The following is a 13,971-nucleotide window of genomic DNA, read 5'->3' as shown; positions in this document are numbered from 1 at the left end:
TGGGAGCAGAGGTCTCCCTCCCCTCGACCATCATGCCGCCAACCCCAAACCCACGCATCACGTCTCTCGACTTCGACTCTCACCGCAAGCGCAGGCGCCAGTCGGCAGGCTCCCGTCCAAGCATCGGAGACGATGACTTTGACTTCATGGGCCAAGTGGCGGAAGAGATCATTGAACGGGACCGCATCAGAATGCGCAGAGAGGTCGTTCGGGTTATGAGCTTCGTCTGCGCGATTCTGAACTGGTATGGTCTCGCTGCCGAGTTCAGTATCATGCAATCGCTAACATGCACAGTCTATGCGCCGGGTCAATAACCTCGTTTTCTCTCTACGGTGCTCGTTTCCTCACCGACTTGCATTACACGCAGTTCCAAGTCAATGCCGTGTCTATCACAGCCGAGTTGGCCATGTACCTGCCGGTGCCTCTATTTGGCTACCTCTGCGACCGTTACTCGCCTCCACCGCTATCACTTCTCTCTTCTTTCCTGTTCGGCTTTGGCTATCTGTTGGCTGCATACACATATAAATCTGGCCCGCCTGCAGACGCTTCAAGAGACGGACACGGATGGCCGTTCGGCGCCATGATTCTGGCCTTTATTGGCATCGGAGCCGGCACAAGTTGCATGTACCTTTGTGCGGTCGCAACCTGCGCAAAGAACTTCGCCAAAGCCAAGTACAGAGGATTCATGCTCGCTGTGCCCATTGCGGCCTTTGGTCTCAGTGGCATGTGGCAGAGCCAAGTCGGCGCCCACTTGCTCTACCAGAGACTCCCAAACGGCGCCAAGGGCGATGTTGATGTGTTCAAGTACTTTGTCTTTCTTGCTGGGACACTGATCGGCGTTGGTCTGCTCGGCACTCTCGGCCTACAAGTCGTGGACGAGGAAGAACTAATCGATCACGGGGTTGATGTCCTCGAGCGCAGCGGCCTACTAGAAGAGAGCGAGTTTTTCCACGACTCCGAAGCCTCTACACCCGCAAACTATGGTTCTATTGCTCGAGCTCGCTCAGGTTCGGGCAGCGCCACTCCCGCTGACTCCGACTCCGAGGCAGAGATCGACCTGTCAGAATCTCAACTTCTCAAACGCCGTGAACAAGAACACCGGCTCCGCAAGAAGAAATACTGGCTCCTCAACCATGCGACACACACTTTCCTCACTGACCGGACCATGTGGCTACTGGCTGCGGGCTTCTTCCTGATCACAGGACCGGGCGAAGCGTACATAAACAACCTAGGCACCATCATTCCCACCCTCACGCCGAAACGATATTTCGACCTCACCAGTCCGCCTGCAGGCCATGCATCTACACATGTGAGCATCATCGCCCTCGCGAGCACATTCGCCCGTCTCTTCACGGGCTCGTTATCGGACCTCTTCGCGCCTCCGAGCCAGCCCGAAGATCCGCCCACGGCACGATTTCAATTCAGCCGGCTTGTGCTCCTGCTTCCCAGTGCCATTGTGCTTTTGCTGGGTTTCCTTAATCTTGCTCTACCGTTTCTGACACCCTCTGTGCCAGAGCTCTTTTTGCTGTCCAGCGCATTTCTGGGAATCGGGTACGGCGCATGCTTCAGTCTCGTCCCGATCATCATCAGCGTCGTTTGGGGTGCCGAGAATTTTGCCACCAATTGGGGCGTGGTGGCCATGATGCCTGCCGGTGGTGCGGCGGTGTGGAGTCTGGTCTACAGCGCCGGCTACTCAAGAGCTTCCAACGGCAGTGGACCTGGGACCGCACCTGGCGAAGGGGGCGAGGGCGAGTGTTCCGGCTACGCTTGCTTTGGAGCTTGGGCATGGGGATGCGCAGGAAGCGTCGTGGCAGCGATTGTCCTCTGGTGTTTTGCGTGGCGTACGTGGAAGAGGCGCAACGTGATTGTCTAGCAGGCAAACGCGACCAGGCGGACAAATGGCCAGGGAGAAGAGGAAGTAATGGTTGACGTCCGGGTGCGGATTACTTTGCCTCGCGAAGAACATTTAGGAAGGACGACGGGGAAGTCGACTACGAAGACGAAGACGAAGAACATGCAGAATACGAGGAACGTTCCTTGTGACGTGCATATTCGAGTACATTGATCTGCCGAGTGAATGGTGAACACCGTCATGGAGGCAGGATAGAAGAAATAGAAGCACGACGAGTCCTTCAGGACTTCAAGAGGGAGCGAAGACGGGGCTGCCGACTTCAGGTATCTATCTGCTGGTCTTGGGGTCTTCTAGTGGGTTCGACTGCGTTTCTGCTGGTATCGGTGGTCGGTCATGGCGACGGCGTTTCATTGCTCTTGGACTTTGCTTGCTTATGGCTGAGCTGGAGCATCAGGTATTACCTGCTTCGAGATCAGCGTATTGTGTTGTATTTTATAGGTACCTGTGTGGGTAGGTCGCGTATTCTGGGCGATCTCATCGCCGGGATCAAACGCTGCTTTCATTTCCATTTGCACATGTTTCGGATAGTTTTGAGCAGATACAGATGTTACATACGCACAATCCACAAATAGCGAACGGCAAACACGCACACCAAGTGTACAAGAGCGACGATCAACGTCGAGGAACGTGAGCACGTATGGAATGGACGATTTGGTTCTTTTCTCTCGATTGTACTTGGTGAAAAAAAGCTACTCGTCACGCCTTCTTTTCGTGGTTCAGGCAGGGTATCTTTGGGGGTTTCTTCGTGATCATTACATCCGTCCGCTCATCCCCCCGTTCAATGCAACGCGCAACTCTGATTGCCTGCTTTCCTAATCTCAGAACTTCTTGCGTGGCTCCAAATTGAAAGCACAAACGCCGTCCCACTGCGATACTCCCTGGCGAATTAATTGGGTATGATGCATAAAAACCGTGACTGACTTGCTGTTCTCCGATGCACCCCTTCCCGCAAACAAACAAAAACACCAGAACTCCTTGCTCTATGATAAATCAGGAACCAAGAACCAAAGCAAGAAATCTCAAAAGAAACAAAAACAATTCCATAGATCAAACCAGGTCCCAGGCAGCTACGCCGACGAATCCCATACCAACACGACCCTTGCCGTTCAGAAACTCCTGCACCGTCAAACCGCGTGCGTCCTGTCTGTCCCCAAAAGTCGTCACTGCAAACAGAGTAATACGCTGGCCCGGGGCACCCAGTTCCCGAGCAGGTATATCCACGAGCCAGGTATCGCCACCTTGGCCATTGGGTCCGGGATAATATTCCATGGGAATAAGATCCTTGTGGCGGCCATCGACGCCTTCGACTGACACGATAAAGACGGGAGGAGGCCCTTTGCGCGTGTGTCTGTCCAGAGTCCAGTGCGGACAGAAGAGACTGAACTGAAACCGGATCATGCCTGTTTGTCGCACATTGATTCTCCTCGCTCTAGGGTAGAAAGACTTCTCGCCGATCGAGTAGTCCTCTTTCGCGTTTGTGAACACCGTCGGGCCTTCGACGCCATCTGGCCAGCAGGCTGGGTCAATGACAATGTATTCCTCCCATGACATCCGTCGACCTCCCGGAAGAAAAAACTGATCACCGTTTGCGGGGAAATGCTTGATGGCAAATTCTTCATTACTCATTGCGAAGAACTCTGGACTGAATTTCTGGATGTACGGTTGTCCGGCCCCTTGGACATGGCCAGCTCCCCAGCAACAATCAATCAACTTCCATTCTCCGTTATCGATCTTAACAGCGTTCCAAGCATGGCCTGTGCTGTAAGGCGGGAGAGGTGCGCCAGGTGCGAGTGCTGAGAAACCGTAGCCCTTGCCATGCCCGCCAATCACAACAGACTCTAGTCCAGCATAGGTAGCGATGTTGGTGAAGAGAGCAGCATAGCCTTCACACACAGCCAAGCCACTTTGGAGAGTCGACTGCGGGCTCGAGGGCTTCACGTTGTTTCCGAAGAAAGCCACCACATCATATGCAATGTTGTAATGAAGCCAAGTGAAGATGGCGCGAGCTTTATCAGTGGGAGAAGGGAACGACGACGTTAATTGATGGGCGAGTGTCTGTAAGGATGTGACTTGAGTTCTTGGGAAAAGAGTGGCTTGGTGGTCAGGGCCCGAGAAGTCCCGACACGTCAGACATACATTAGATGGTGTGGTAGTTGCAGCTGTGTTTGCAGCGGAGACCTTGGGTTTGGTCGCTTGTATGGCTGATAGGTCTGGTCTTGACGATAGGGGCACGGGGGGCGGTGCGACTGGGGCGTGCTGTTGCGACTGCAGCTTGCTCTTTGCGAATGAGGAAATGACATCTCTTATTGGTAGATTGACTGTGTCTCTTGCGTGGACATCGGCGTCAGTTCGATGTTGTAAAGCCATGTTGTTCTGGTCCATGGGGACATGAGGTTCAACGAGCGAAACCACCTCCACGTGAGCGATCTGTTTTTGAGCAGTCTTAGGAAATGCGGCTCTCTTTGCCTTCTCAAGAGCCGCCGTGGTGGGAATCGGGGGCAGCTTAAAGCCAGGACTTTCTGCAGCATGGTCATGCCCTTCGTTCACGCTCTTTCTGGAAGGTAGTCTTGGGGGAAGGGAAGGTCTTGATGGTGGACCAGGTTTGACTTCTCGCGTGGAGGCTGGGGTCGTGGCAGTCGTGCAACCTGGCGCTCGATTGACATATTTGGGTTTCTCGTCTGAGTACTTTCTGGTCAGAGGCTGGGGGGGTGCACCTCGTGGAGGCAAGGGAGGTAGTTCGGACTCTCCCCATGCTGGTGCTTTAACTCGACTCAGGGAATCCGTTGACTTTCCTCGTTGAGTGGCCGTGATTGAAGATACTGTGTCCACTGTGCCATTCGAGGTAGTCGAGGCTACCGAGCCCCGCCTCTGCTCGTCCAGCGAGTTGTTTCTAATCGGAAGGGGAGGGGGCGGTTTCTTCGCTGCAGGGGGCGGCGCAGGCTGATTGCCAACATTGCGGTCGGTGACAGAACCATGGAGGCTTTCTGGAGGATTGTTGAAGGTGTTCTGTTTGACAATGACAGGCCGCCTGTTGGGGATCGGCGGAGGGTGAGACGGCGAGGGTCGAGGAGGCTCTCCTGGCACTCGACCAACATGAGCAGCGTTCAATGCCGCAATGCGTTGTTGCAGAGTCAGAGGCTGGGGATCTTCAGCCATTGTAGAGGGAAGTGTGTCTTGCTCTGGATCCCTGGACGTGGCAACAGAAATCACGACAAGGCCATGGCGAGGAGCAGGAGATGAGAGGCTGGATCACCGTGTCACGGAGACGGGGGACTTTTGGAATCCGCATGGCAGCGAGCACCGTGAGGATTGGCTGCGCCTCGCCTGTCGAGCCCTGCGGAGCTAGTGCAGAGTTAGTGTGACAACTGACTAAACACTTCCATCACGTGCACAAGATCTGCGACATGCCAAGAGATTGATTGAGGCGAGGCAGATTGTGTGCTCGAGGAACTGAAGCTCTAGGACAAAGAGTCAGGACAACTAGCCGAGGTACGTGTCAAGTGCTCGTGGCCAGAAACGCTCGCATCAATGCAGGGCTCTAGATTGTTGTCATGATGATATTATTCTCCGCTCCTCTGGCGGCTTCTTATTAGATCAGTCCATCAAAAGGACTAAAATACGTCCGCAGATTTAGCAACCTTGTTACATAAGCAGCAAGCTTCAGCCTCGCAAATACGAATACGAGGGCGAGGCTGTAGCCCCTAGTCAACTCTATACCTAAGGCTATACTCCGCGGATACCGTATTCTCTCCTGTACTCTAAACTGTCGGCTGGGATAGCTTTCGAACTATCAGTATGCCCAAATTTTGAGGATTGACCGCACCTAATTTAGACCCGACTCCAGTAGAGACTTCTATTCGCATGAAGCGCCTAGAGATACAACAAGGAACATCTTAGCTGGCGTGTGGGGAGACAAAATCATAGCCACCGAGGCGTATCAGTGAACTTTTTAAACCCTATGGCCAGCCCGCGGACGGATTGACCGTTGTGAGGCCAGAAATCACGAGATCACGTTCCTGGAATCTAGCTCAGATAACGGTCAGCGAGATATTTCGCCCTCCAACTGGAGTCTGCAAACTCTTTCGAGTCATCAGAAAAATCGCCCAGAATGTCACAATCTTCTCTGTCTTCTCAGCCGGAGCGACTGCCAGAAACTGATCTCTCTCCTCATCAAGAGGCCATGGTAGAAGCATGCAAGGCTGGTCGACTCACTGATCTGCAGAAACTCTTCGAAGAGCATGATATCAAGGGCGACGACGACCCTGTAACAATGGAGAGTTTCACACAACAAGGCGCCTCGAAAACCACTCGGCTTTTTGTTGCGGCCATCTCGCACAATCAGCAGTCCATTGTTCAGTACCTGTATTCGGTTTACCCCGAGTTCAACTTTTGCACCTTTTCAATCGTCGAGGCGCTCACCAAAAATGCGGATATCGAAATGTACAAATTGATCTGCTCATACAACCCCAGGGTTGTCCGCTATAGGGCCGATGACCACCAAACATCGGCCTTGAGTATGGCTTGCGAAGGCGGTCCACAAAACGCGCCGCTAATACATTTCCTTTTGGATAACGGTGCAACAACCGGCGGCTTCGGAAGCTACACGTGGCGCTTTGGAGGGGAGCTATTGCCGGCCGTCCAGAACAAACAACCTGTTGAAATTATTGAAAGACTAGTTCCGACGACAACCCATCTAGGCTTTCCCATTATCTCAGCAACCCAGAGAGAGTGCGCCGATGTACTCAAGGTTCTCCTAGACGCACACTATACCAGAGGAGAAAACCCCTCAGACTTGTCGTTCGCGCAATCCCTGCTTGAGGACGCCAAGAAGACCGAAGACAAGAAAGTGATTGCTGTAGCGGAACGCTATGTCCGCAAATGGGAGAAGCGAGCGACGAAAATCACTACAAGCAACCTTCACTCGAAGACTACGGAGCCAAGCAAGTGGTGGCGGCGTGGCTCGCCGACAAACAACAAAGAACGGTCTGGACCTGAACATTCCGTTTCCTCAAAACCTGCAAGGTCTTGGTGGCCCATATCTTGGTGGCCCATATCTATCTTCCGAGACAAACCGAAGCCTGCTGGTACCCATCAGGAGGAGAAGGATCTCCAAGATTCAAGCTCTGGCGAAAACCTCTGATGTTTTATGTTTCCAACAGCCAGGGGGACTTGACGCAGTCTGGATGAAGAACGCCATCACAAGTTGCAAGCCTTGGAAGAAGGGAAATGTCAATGGCAAATGGCTAAGGCTCATCAGTCTGGAGGTGAGCCAGCCGACGATATCAAGCTCGGGTTCAAGATGGAAATGGAAGTGCCCCTTGTCGAGGTCGCGATATAGAATTGGTTTCGCGACCGGAATTCGATATTGGTTCGAGGGGTCCTGTACGAGCCCGTACGCCCTCGAACCCTATATGTTCTGACAAGCCCCGTAGACCCCCTGGTAGAATGACAAGTTATCTTTGCACAATCACATTGCTCAGGCTGGGCTGGGGCTGGCTCACCCAAACCATTGCGGCGTGAGAGCTGCAGACAATTGCTCTATCTACGGCCTAGTTTCAACGGCAAGGCACACAATCAATGTTGACGTTTGCCTTGTGGTGTTTTCAGCCACGTTCCGCCCAGGTGTTGGGGAGAAAGGCAAGGCGTAATTTGGTCCAAAGCTGGACAGCGGTCGGCGTCTAACAAAGAGCGAATTAGTGATTAGCCCAACCCGTAAGCGAAAGCAGGCCTTCACAGTAGCCTCACCCAACTTGGAACCGACCTGAGAAACTCTCCAGCCTTCACCTGCGAGAATAATCAGTTATTCTGGACACAAAGAAACTTTATGGTCCCGAAAATCTGACGAGTTGCTAAATTGTCCCTTTCTCAACCCTGTCTCACGGTTTCAATGGCCGAACAGCCCTACGATAGGTTGAGCTTCATCCTTTGGTTGATATGGTACTATCCGGGCACGATCGTCACAACGTGCGTACTTTGCCATGTTGCAGCAAGGGCTGCGGAGGACGCCACAGCACGAAAAATTGATCACTCCGCTGTTCAGATCCGCCACGAGATCCCCACCGAAGCTAGGAAGCCCGGAGATGCTTCAGGATCCGATTCAATCCTGCTTCGAGCCCAGGACACGGACGAAGGGGCTCTGAAAAGGCTGTCTCGTGTTGACGAACAACCATATTTAGGACCGGGCTCTGCGACACAACAGGAAAATCATCACGGCTCACGCTCAAAGACATCTTCGGTGACTCTGATGAAGATCGCCATCTTCTGGCAGGGGGTTCAGATCTTGCTTCTTGAGAGGATGGGACGTATGGCAGCGAGGGAGCGAACTCTGACTGGAGATCCCATCTTTGTCTCTGTCGTTATCTTAGCCCTCTGCACAACCCTCGTCTTGTTGTCAGCCGCTAGACTCCAAGACCGTTGGAATGAGGCCAGGATTGGCAAGACTGGAGCTGGAGCAGATCTGGGAGAAGAAATGAAGAAGTCAAGGCCTACGTCAAGACTAATATTGGCCGCTGTGCTTCTAGTGTCACTACCATGGTATGAGTTGTTGACTGCAACACATTCGCCATGAATCTACTACAGGTGTCTGGGGATATTACTTCGCAATAAATCTTCGTCAACTTTATCGAACCGTTCCGTCAATTGGAGATGCTCAACACAACCATCTGCATCGTCACTATGGGAGATGTTGCCATCGCTTGATGAGGTGCCATCCGGTCCGACCACGATGCTAGAGGGTAAAGGTCCACGAAGAAGTTCCCCCTGCTTGCTCGTCCGCTAACTGGGAACCCGGGGGTCAAGCCGTGCGAATATTCACAGACTCGGGGCAATAATCGCACCTCAGGTTGAAACTGCGAGCCTCAGGTCGAACTCAGGCCCAAAGATGGAAATAGAAAGTACGTGTGTCAAGAGTCCGACGTCGAATTGACTGCTTCACGCCTGCAATCTCCACACTTGTCCGCCTTCTGGCTCAGGTGTTGGACTATACAAGTAGAGATAATGTCACCGTTGCTCGACAGAGGTTCTTTGTTCGTGTTGTGGTCGCTGCAGCAGCTGGATAACTTTCTCGTGGCCTTTGAATGAGGCAGCCTGGAGCGTGGTGCGACCTTGAACTCGAGTGTTAACATCAGCACCCTTGCGCAGCAGAAGCTCGACCACCTTCTCGTGGCCTCTGTCTGATGCTACAAACAGCGCAGTGCCGCAAGGTCTACCCGGAACCCAAACGTCGACATCGGCGCCTTCGCCCAGCAGCAGCTCGACGAGCTTCTCCTGGCCATTATATGAGGCCGCCTGAAGCGCGCTGCCACACTCTCCTCCCTGTGCATTGACGTCGGCGCCCTTGCTCAGTAGTAGTCTGACCACCTTCTCGCGGCCATGGTATGATGCTGCCTGCAGCGCGTTGCCGTAAATCCCACCTTGAGCGTTAACGTTGGCGCCCTTGCCTAGTAGTAACTCGACCACCTTCTCGTGGCCATTGAGTGATGCTGCATATAACGCGGTAACATCTTCTTCTCTTGCCGCCATTAGTCGCCTTTTAGTCTGCCCTTCTAGTAAGATTAGTGTAATCTGAAGGTCTTGTAGGGTAAGCTCCCCTTTACTCCAGCCCATACTGCCTTGCCATGTCCGGTGCACGTAATGTCGATCTTGTGCGTTGATAACGGCGCCTTTACCAAAACCAAGTAACATCTCAGCCACCTTCTCATAGGTCTTAGCAGCTTCTGCTGCCGCATCATGTACATAATAATCACCGACCCCAGGGGAATTGAGATCTGCGCCCCTGTCTAGCAGCAACTCCACCACCTTCTCATGGCCATTCACTGATGCTGCAAATAGCGCGTTGCCGTACATCCCACCGTGAGCGTTGACGTCGGCACCCTTCCTCAGCAGGAGCTCAACCACCTTCTCGTGGCCATTGACTGATGCCGCCTGGAGCGCGTTTCCGTACACTCCACCTGGTTCATTGACCAAACACGAAACCTTCTGTAGGCTGAGCGCTGAGAAAGAACTTGTTGAGGGGCTCTCACAAAGCAACTTTGAGAGAACAAAATCCAGCCCAAGAAGTGATGCATAGTAAATTGGTAATGGAAATTTGTCCCCATAGCTGCCGTAGCCACCCCTTATCTTAACCCATCTCTCAAATTCTCCCCGGGGACTTCGAAATAGCTGGAGGACTTGGTGCTCAGCATTGTGGTTGCTGACATCTCCGTCACGAAAGTGTTCAGGCCAAGTACTCGCGGCATACAATGCAAGGGGATATTCTGTGGGTGGCTCCTTCGATAGCACAGCTTCTAGTAAATAAGTCAAACAAATCAAGGCGATTTCCGCATGAGCCTCTGATCGTCGTACTCTGAATGTGGCCACCGCTCGTTCAGATTCCAGATATTCCTGTACTGAAAAATGCGCGATTCGTACAGTGGTCCAGCTGTCTCGAGGATCCACGTCAACTTCGATTAACCCAGGACAGACCTTATGGATTGCGTTGATGTCTTTCAGTTTCCGTTTCGGATTCAATGTTGGAGGCTCCCTCAGGTCCACAGCGATTCCGTCAATAAGCTCTGACACTGTCAGCGGTCGTTTAGCGTAGCATAGCAAGGTCAATATCCGCTGAGCGTATTGGAAGCCGGGGCAATATTCAAGAGCATTCGTTCGTACGTTTTGTCCAGCGACGGAGGCAGTGAATCCAACAGTTGGTCGAGCAGGTCCTCGCATTCCGGGCAAGACTCTAGAGCTTTAAACTGACATTCAACCCATCGAAATCTGTAAACTCAGGTCAGATTAATCCTTGCTCGAACCCAAGAAACTTACACGCCCTTCGCGCCCTTCGTGAGCACGTTTTCTATCTTATCATAATACTCCTCCCACGCTTCAAGCTGTTCATTGTGTTTCAGATGATGAGAGATAAAGTCTGCAATATCGTTGTCGACTAAATCGTTCTTCATTGAGATGGTCTCATGTGGTAATGCGCAAAGTTTACGGCGAATATCTGGCTCATCACGGCTTGTTACAAGGAGATGTAAACCACGCTCGGACCAGCCCCGCATATCGACGAGTCTCTGAAGCATATCCCCCCGGTCCTTATGCAAGGGACTCTCATCAAGTGCATCCGAGATAATGTAAGTCTGTTCAAATGCTCGCACGTGCTGGTAGAGGCAGTCCATGAGGACCTGATTGGGTGGCATCGCGTTGCGGTAGCTGTTGTGCCATTGTGATAGGAGCCCGTGCTTGTCATTGAGCTGACATGATAGCTGTACAACTAGCGAACGGAGCATAGCAGAGGCGTCTTGCTTGGTATCATCGTTGAAGGTGAAAAAGAAGAACGCGAGACCGATGCGTGGATTTGAACTTCGATGCCGAAAGGCGTATTGTATAGCCGTAGAACATAACACAGACTTGCCGCATCCCGCGAAGCCGTTGAGCCACAGGAAAGAATTGGGGCTCGTAAGCCAAGAAGAAAAAGAGGAGCTTTTGACGAACCAGAGGCCAGTGCCTGGATGCTTCTTTTGGCATGCCTCGTTGTAGTTTTTGGTGGCATCGGGAGCCCTGAGCCACTCGCGAATATCTGACGAGACCTGGCTTGATCTGACAAGATCGAGTAATGCCTTGGTATCCTCGACATTGTCCTGAACGTTGCCGATGTCATTCTGCTGCAGCACCTGTAACGCCAGGGACAAATGGCAGACTGCTTCGTTGACGTCTTCGTCAAGCTTTTGCAAAGTACTTTGTCTCAGAGGATAGGCTAGCCTACGAGCACTAGTCTGGGCGACGGCTTTGATACCATCGGTAGATTTGACTTTGAACTTGAGAATCTCGATCTGGAGCTCATCGATATATTCTTGGCAGTCTTTTATAGAGTCCTCGATACTCTCGAGCAAGCTGTGCTCGTCAGGTCGGAATTGGCGGCCCGTCAACTGTTCGTGTAGACTCTTGAGCAAGTTGAGGAGATGTTCCAGCTTTTTGATAGTACGGGCAACGTGGGACTGCTGGTCCTTATACGCCGTGTAGAAGTCGACGAGAGACTGCGTGACATGGATGCCAAGCGAAATGATGCCGGCGAGGCTGGCGGCCACGGAGAGCCCTTCCATTACGGAGCATCGAATCTAGTAGCATATCATTGATGAAGAACCTTCGACTCCACAAAGGTCTTGATGACTGACGGGAATTGTAGTGCGTAGAGTCGTCAGAGAATCTAAGTCCAACGCCGATGTTCTCAGAAGTGCGCATTGATGCCGGAAACGTGGCGGCAGGTTATTGGACGTCACCGAAAGATCATTTGGTCCAAAGCGAAATCCAATCATCTGAAGTTGGAACTGCGGAAACGTGTGTTTTGGTATTCTGATAATCTTGACTGTGCTGTGGCGTTCACCCTGGGTTGCCCGTAATATCGGGGGACCGATATGATCAGTTCACCGACTACCTATCTTACATACCGAAGTTGGCATGTGTTCTTCTGTTGAACAGGCTGAGTTGTGACGGTGTCATTACAACCTCCATACCCGCGCCGAACGCCTCCGGAGGAACCCCGCCGCCTAGAACGCTCATTATTGCGCACTTTGCAACACCCAACTCACTCATTTCACAACCACCGAGCCAACTATCACTTCACTCATTGAACTATATCATGTTGACAGCAATATATAAGCCGTTCTATTGCCAATCATCGGAGCGCTTGTTGCAATCACTCAAGATGCGTCAGGAAAGGCCAACTTGCGGCCTGTGATGCGGCAACGAAGGAAGCCTCAATCGGGCAGAGAATAGTCGCTCCTTTTGCCTATATATATCATAGTCCTCGACCTCCTAGACATCGAGAGCAGACTCGTCAATACATCCCATTTAACTCCCATTGTGTGAGCGTTGCACGACATCTTCCGTCGAGGAGCTTCTTACCAGTATGGTTTGATAAAGGGCATCTTGGTCCATCAGCCGGGCCCACCTGGGGTTCAGATTGGTGGCATATTATTGTTGAACAGGCTGAGTTGTGACGACGTCATTACAACCTCCATACTCGCGCCGAACGCCTCCGAGGAACTCCGCCGCCTAGAACGCTCATTTTTCAGCACTCAACTCACTCTTTTCACAACTATCGATTCACTCATTGAACTATATCACTTTGACAGCAATATATAGGCCGTTCTACTGACGATTATCGGAGCGCTTGTCTCAACTATTGCAGTTCACGAGGAAAGACCGACTTGCGACCCGTGATGCGGTGGAGAGAAAGGCCTCAATCGGACAGAGAATAGTCGCTCCTTTTGCCTATATATATCATAGTCCTCGACCTCCTAGACATCGAGGTCAGACTCGTCAATACATCCCATTTAACTCCCATTGTGTGAGCGTTGCACGACAATTATGATGCAATCTTCCTTCCTTATTCTGGCAGAACTCGATCGGAGATGTCAAGAATAGACTAACGCGCAATATTTTCAACTGAGATAAAGAGAAGAAGGTGGCATCTGGCTGGCTTGATATGGGAAACTGAAAATGAGACCCACAGGATTCATGCGGCATATTTAGAGTAGCGTCGGCGGACGTCTTTTAATTCTTGAAATGAGCCACAAAGGGAGGGGGGGGGGTTTAAGTTCCCGACGACGAGACTCCTGTCAGACCAGGTCATCAAATGCGTCTCCAACCTCCTGTGGTGACCAGCCGCCCTTTACCTAGTGACTATATAGTTATCACGTCCCCTAGGACCTGAGAAGATCGAATAGAGATTCTTTCACCCTTCGTCTCGCTCCCTCAACCTCAATAATTCCGCAACGGTGTAGCTGTCGTCAAAGAGGCTTAGAAAGCCCAGACGTCTACAAATGGATCCCAGAACGCGCAACTTTATCAATCTAGGGGAAGTCGCGTTTCTGAATACAGATGATCTTAAAGAAGATCCGGTAAACACGGTAACCAGGGTCACAATGAGTCCCGTCTACTAACCTGGAAGGCCAAAGGTCAGAATATTGGTATATGCAAAGGGCATAGGTATCTGATAAACCTTCACTCTGTCTCAAAGGTAAACGCGACAGAAAGGCCTCTGAGAATTTGGTGGCACTCGAAAGGACTAGTCAGACGCT

The 13,971-nt window shown here is 51.9% G+C and overlaps 5 protein-coding genes across 5 annotated transcripts; 3 read left to right on the top strand and 2 right to left on the bottom strand.

Moving 5' to 3' along the window:
• Positions 1-32: 32 nt before the first annotated feature.
• On the top strand, positions 33-1,873 carry PV08_02068 (uncharacterized protein; the record flags this gene model as incomplete). Its single annotated transcript, XM_016376428.1, has 2 exons — positions 33-244; positions 295-1,873. The coding sequence occupies 2 exons, from the start codon at positions 33-35 to the stop codon at positions 1,871-1,873; spliced, it is 1,791 nt and encodes a 596-aa protein (XP_016241704.1).
• A 1,086-nt stretch (positions 1,874-2,959) lies between these two features.
• PV08_02067 (uncharacterized protein) lies at positions 2,960-5,068 on the bottom strand (the record flags this gene model as incomplete). Its single annotated transcript, XM_016376427.1, has 1 exon — positions 2,960-5,068. The coding sequence occupies one exon, from the start codon at positions 5,066-5,068 to the stop codon at positions 2,960-2,962; it is 2,109 nt and encodes a 702-aa protein (XP_016241703.1).
• A 952-nt stretch (positions 5,069-6,020) lies between these two features.
• Positions 6,021-7,052, top strand: PV08_02066 (uncharacterized protein; the record flags this gene model as incomplete). The annotated part of the gene is made up of 1 exon (XM_016376426.1): positions 6,021-7,052. One exon carries the CDS (start codon positions 6,021-6,023, stop codon positions 7,050-7,052), a length of 1,032 nt encoding a protein of 343 aa, XP_016241702.1.
• Positions 7,053-7,799: 747 nt separating this feature from the next.
• On the top strand, positions 7,800-8,480 carry PV08_02065 (uncharacterized protein; the record flags this gene model as incomplete). The annotated part of the gene is made up of 1 exon (XM_016376425.1): positions 7,800-8,480. The coding sequence occupies one exon, from the start codon at positions 7,800-7,802 to the stop codon at positions 8,478-8,480; it is 681 nt and encodes a 226-aa protein (XP_016241701.1).
• A 431-nt stretch (positions 8,481-8,911) lies between these two features.
• Positions 8,912-11,991, bottom strand: PV08_02064 (uncharacterized protein; the record flags this gene model as incomplete). Its single annotated transcript, XM_016376424.1, has 2 exons — positions 8,912-10,637; positions 10,715-11,991. 2 exons carry the CDS (start codon positions 11,989-11,991, stop codon positions 8,912-8,914), a joined length of 3,003 nt encoding a protein of 1,000 aa, XP_016241700.1.
• Positions 11,992-13,971: the final 1,980 nt, after the last annotated feature.

The sequence above is a fragment of the Exophiala spinifera genome, assembly GCF_000836115.1.
Source record: "Exophiala spinifera strain CBS 89968 unplaced genomic scaffold supercont1.1, whole genome shotgun sequence".
In the NCBI taxonomy this organism is placed as follows: Eukaryota; Fungi; Ascomycota; class Eurotiomycetes; order Chaetothyriales; family Herpotrichiellaceae; genus Exophiala; species Exophiala spinifera.
Note: the sequence above shows the minus strand (reverse complement) of the source record. Positions and strands in the feature narration are given on the sequence as shown.